Below are 4,550 nucleotides of genomic sequence, written 5' to 3'. Positions count from 1 at the left end.
CTCTGATGTGGCGGCCAGGGAGGGCAAACGGCTGGTGTTGCAGCTTGGGAGGTTGCGGGCTCGTTCCCGGGGGTGTTGCCGGTGGGGTTGCCCGGGGGTTATCGGGCAAGCAGGGGGAGAGGGGGCGGCTCAGCTCGGGTGGGAGTAAAAAGCGAGGAGTAAAGAGGCCGTTTGTGGTGCTCCTCGTGGTAGTTCTACATCCACCGTGGACGAACTACACGGGAAGCACCGTGCTTGGCGTTTTGCTCTGCACGTGTGGCCTTTTCCACTACATCCAACTTGGGTGTCGGGAAAGCATAGACAGGAAAGAGTTAAAGCCGTTTCACGGAATAATTAATATTTGCAGAATATATCGTGGGATAGATCACTAGGCAAGTACTGCTCTCACAGACCCTGGTGAATGGTCATAGCCAGCCAGATCCCAGGAGAATGTCTCCTGTGAGTCACTGGGTGAAGGCAGTGGGAATTCCCCCCAGGGAGGTGCTGGGAGCTCCTGCTTTTGCAGGGTGAAGAGCTTTGCACTGCAAACCCTGCCGTGGCTGTCAGTGACAGGGCAGTATGGACTGCTGAGGGAAGTGCCATGGCCCCCACGTGAGAAGATGTAGAACCATGTGCCCACCTTTTTGTGCCATGTGGATTTAAGCATGTATTTTTAAATGCTTCCCTGTATTCTGTCTTCTAGATTAAGTGCCCTTGTATTGCAAGATCTGTTAAGTGATGTTGAGGAATTCAGTCCTTAGTTAATGTAATTGCCATTATGTTCAAACATTTTAAAGGTTTTCTTGAGAAGGAAAAAAACCAAACCCATCTGGTTTCTAGGGCCTTTTACATATGTGAACATGAGATTTTTCAAGCTATGTAGGGCTTTGTCATAATCCAGTAGGAATGTCTGTAAGAAAGGAACTTGCTGTTAAAGCAAGCATCTATTCAGAGAAATGACTGCAGACATGGCACAGTGGGGTCCATGTTTATCGTTTCTCAGCAACGCTGGTTGACATCTCTTCAACTGCAAAATTAAAGGACTTTTTTTCAACTTGCCAGCTCTACGGGCTTAGCTGGGGCTCCTTGCCATTCTGGGCTCCATCAGGCTCTTACGTCGTCAGGACTCGAGAATCAGTGCATGGAATTTAGTTAATAGCTAATAGTTGATGCATGAGACAAAGACAAGTCCAAGTCCTCAGCTTTGTTCAGTCTGTGGGGCACTGTAAGGTATTCAAAACTTACTTTAAATGTCTGGCTCTGCTTAAAACCCATGGCCGGATCTGTCGATGAGGTACCATTTCCACATGTAATCACATGCAGGGAATGGCCAGTAGTTATATATGCAACCAAGTTTTCCTTAGATTTCACTGGGAGTTCTAGGCGTGCAAAGAACGTGGGAATGGATCCTACATGATTTATTGGCAGGTAATTTACACAGGCTCCTTGGCCGTGTTACGTGCATTTCCTTTCTGCAGAGTCTGTCTCTGAGTAGTTAAATTACCATCAGATTTGTCTGCAGGAGCTTTTGAATATGGTTTAGGGAGAGAATACCATCAGGCTAACTTCCTCAGTTTTTGAAAAAAAGAAGAAGAAAAAGTATATCTAGATTATTTTTGTGCATCGTTATCCCTAGGGCTTTAAATGGCTATAAAGTAAGAACTATAGCCATTTAAAAGAAGTTCCTAGGAAAGGACCACAGTGACCTTGGCAATATCTAATTGCAGGCTAAACTTTCTGGTTGGGCATTCAGAAGTGGATACAAAAAAAGTAAAATCTTGGCTGGAGCTGCCACGTTTCATTATTTTCAGTAGAGCTTGACATTTCCAGTGGTTTTTTTTTTTAAAGGAAAGAATAAAGTCAACAGCTTCAAAGCAGTAGGGGCATACAGAGAAAAAAAAATATGTTTGAGCAAAACCGATTTAGCAGTGATATAATTGCAATCAGAGAAATAGATGAAATGGGTTGGTTTTTTTCAGGCTTGCTTATGGCTTTTCATCTGTTCTCCCCTCCCCGTCTCCTGTTGCAGGAATGGGAGCTGGTGGTGCTGGGGAAGTTGAAGTGGAACCTTGCAGCCATCACTCCGCATGATTTCATTGAACACATCCTAAGGAAGCTGCCTCTACCTAAAGACAAGTTGCTTTTGATCCGGAAACATGCACAAACATTCATTGCCCTTTGTGCCACAGGTAGGCCGAGGCGCTCTGGCTGTGCCTGCTGCTTCCCCTCTGGTTGGAAGGGCAGATTAGTCCCTGGTGGTACAAAGGCTTTTCATTCCCTCCCTCTTTACGTGATGTGGGAAGAGCAGCTCAGGCTGGTGGGACTGATTGTGAAGGGCATAATGAATCATGTTTCAAAGCTACCAGAGTTCTTGCAGTCAGGGGCTGTGGTGCAGTTGCAGCCCTGCTGCTGCTAGCACATGCAGGGCTGCTGCAGGGAAGTCAGTAAGGCCAGGTTAGGCCATATGATTTTCTGCTTTGCTGATTCGCTGGCTTTTTAAAAGGGCTGCAGGTCGTTTGCCAGGGCAGATGTGGGACAGCCAAAATACTAGAAGCCGTTATGGCACGTGAGCCCAAAATGCATTGAGCTAATGCATTCAACTAGTGTGGCTTGTACATTTTTCATTAACTGGGCACTGTCCAGATGGAAGGTTAAAGTTGTATTTTAACACGTGTGTGGTGTTATCGCATACACTGAAGCACAGGGAATAACAATTAAGAAGTAATTTCTTTAAAAAAACCCAACACATTTGGATTCTTTCTCTAACTTTGCTCCAAGAAGAGTGAAACCAGTCCTTTTGGTAGGCAACCCTTACACTTCCTGCTTGTCCTATGTTTGGCTGAATACACTTTCTGAAGATTTAGGTGAGAAAAATGTGTTCTATGACAGAGAAGCTTTTACTTTACACTGATTTTTGTTTGGTTTATTTTTTTTTTTCCTCTAGCGACTTTTGGAAAATAAGTGTACTCTTAATTTTTATCCAAAGGATTAATGGTTAGACCAGTTCTTAGAAGCTAGACCTGGAATACATAAACAGCATGCAGTTCTTTCTAGGGTTGTTACCAAGTAGGATACCAGTCAATGTTTGCATTCACTATGATTTGACATACATAGCCATATGTGATAGCTACCTGTGTGTTTGCAGAGGGAAGGGAAAATGGAATGCAGCTTTTGGGTGTGAGTGTCTGCTGCTCTGCCTGTTTCTTGATATTTGAGATCTAGTGGTGACTTCTACGAATGTAGAGCAGCTTTTGCTACTTTAGTTTATCTCTTTTAGGGGATCTTATAAGGGCTGTGTTAGGGTAGCTACCAAGATGCTCAAGCTTTCCATTCTTTTCCCACTGCTGTGCAATCCTTTTCAGGCAGAAGGCCACAGGACTCAATAGAAATATTGCTCAAAGTCTATAGGATCACTCTTGGTAATTCATCAGACATTTCTGGACTAAGCAGCTTTTTACTAGAGGTTTTATCTGTTCCGTCAGCTTTTCTTTCTTTCCTTACCTTCTCCCCTTAACCAGGGTTCATTTACACAGCCCTTTTTGTTCTGATAAAGATGGTCTTTCCATGGACATCTCTCTGGATCCTCACAGCACCATCAGCCATCAACTTCCCAAAATATCTGGATGTTGTCTTCCAAACCAGACCAGTCTTCCCGTTCTTTTTTTTGCTTTTGTCTCCTGCAATAGTGTTTTGTTTATTTTATCCAGAAGTTTTCTTGAGTGATGTAGATTTCATTATTTAACTTTTCAAATTCTAGTCTGTCATCCTCTGCACTTAAAGTTTTCTATATAACCAAACCATTGCAGGACTGTGGGCTGTGAAGGGGTTTCCAAAGTCCATGGCTTCTTTCCACCCTTCTCCATGAATTCTTTGATGATTAGATCCATGCTTTACTAGTTCATTTACTGAAATCCAAACCAGCATCCTCTTTCCAACCCTTAGGCCAATCATACACTTCTCTCATCTTTCATCTGTTTCCCCTGTGTGATCTGCTTCTCATGTTTCAGGTCTGTGAAATGAAATCCTTTACATAGAGTTTAAAGAAGCAGTAGGTCATGACTTCAATTGTCTTGCAATTGAAAGACATGATTGACTGCATATGGAGCTTCTGGAATGACAGGGCACCGTGGTGCTGTCTGTAAACTTCCTTTTCATCATATTTTTTGCAAACCACTGTGTCAGCGTTTGATTTTGAGGAGGACCCACAACCTCTTGCATTTTTAAAAGTTCAGCTCTTAGTCAAGCCCTCATTCCCAGTTTTCTACCTTATATGCAGTTTACTAGTAAGCTACTACCCATACTTGCATTGTAGAAATGACATTATTACTGCTGTGTTAACCTTTCATTGCCACTCTTCTCAAATTTGTTCCTGCGTGCCTCAGTGAAGAAAAGCTCCTTCTCATCAGACTTCCTTTCAGATCCAGTTGTCATTTCATTTTCTTGTCCTATTTGTTGTAGAGCTCTCATCAGCCACTGTGTTTTTTCTTTCCATTTCTCCCTCCAAGCTTCTGGCTCTCTGCCAGCTCGGGTTAAGCCCAGTGTTTCATTTCCCCATTTGCTTGCTTTCAGCA

The 4,550-nt window shown here is 43.5% G+C and overlaps 1 protein-coding gene across 1 annotated transcript in view; it reads left to right on the top strand.

Annotated features, from left to right (window-relative positions):
- CCND2 (cyclin D2) overlaps window positions 1–4,550 on the top strand; it is a 33,662-nt gene that overhangs the window by 2,473 nt on the left and 26,639 nt on the right. Inside the window, exon 2 of the mRNA XM_010007175.1 lies at window positions 2,009–2,168. Coding sequence (XP_010005477.1) covers window positions 2,009–2,168 — 160 coding nt within the window. The remainder of the gene's footprint in view (window positions 1–2,008; window positions 2,169–4,550) is intronic.

Source organism: Chaetura pelagica, unplaced genomic scaffold (genome assembly GCF_000747805.2).
Source record: "Chaetura pelagica isolate M959 unplaced genomic scaffold, ChaPel_1.0 scaffold211, whole genome shotgun sequence".
NCBI lineage: Eukaryota > Metazoa > Chordata > Aves > Apodiformes > Apodidae > Chaetura > Chaetura pelagica.
Note: the sequence above shows the minus strand (reverse complement) of the source record. Positions and strands in the feature narration are given on the sequence as shown.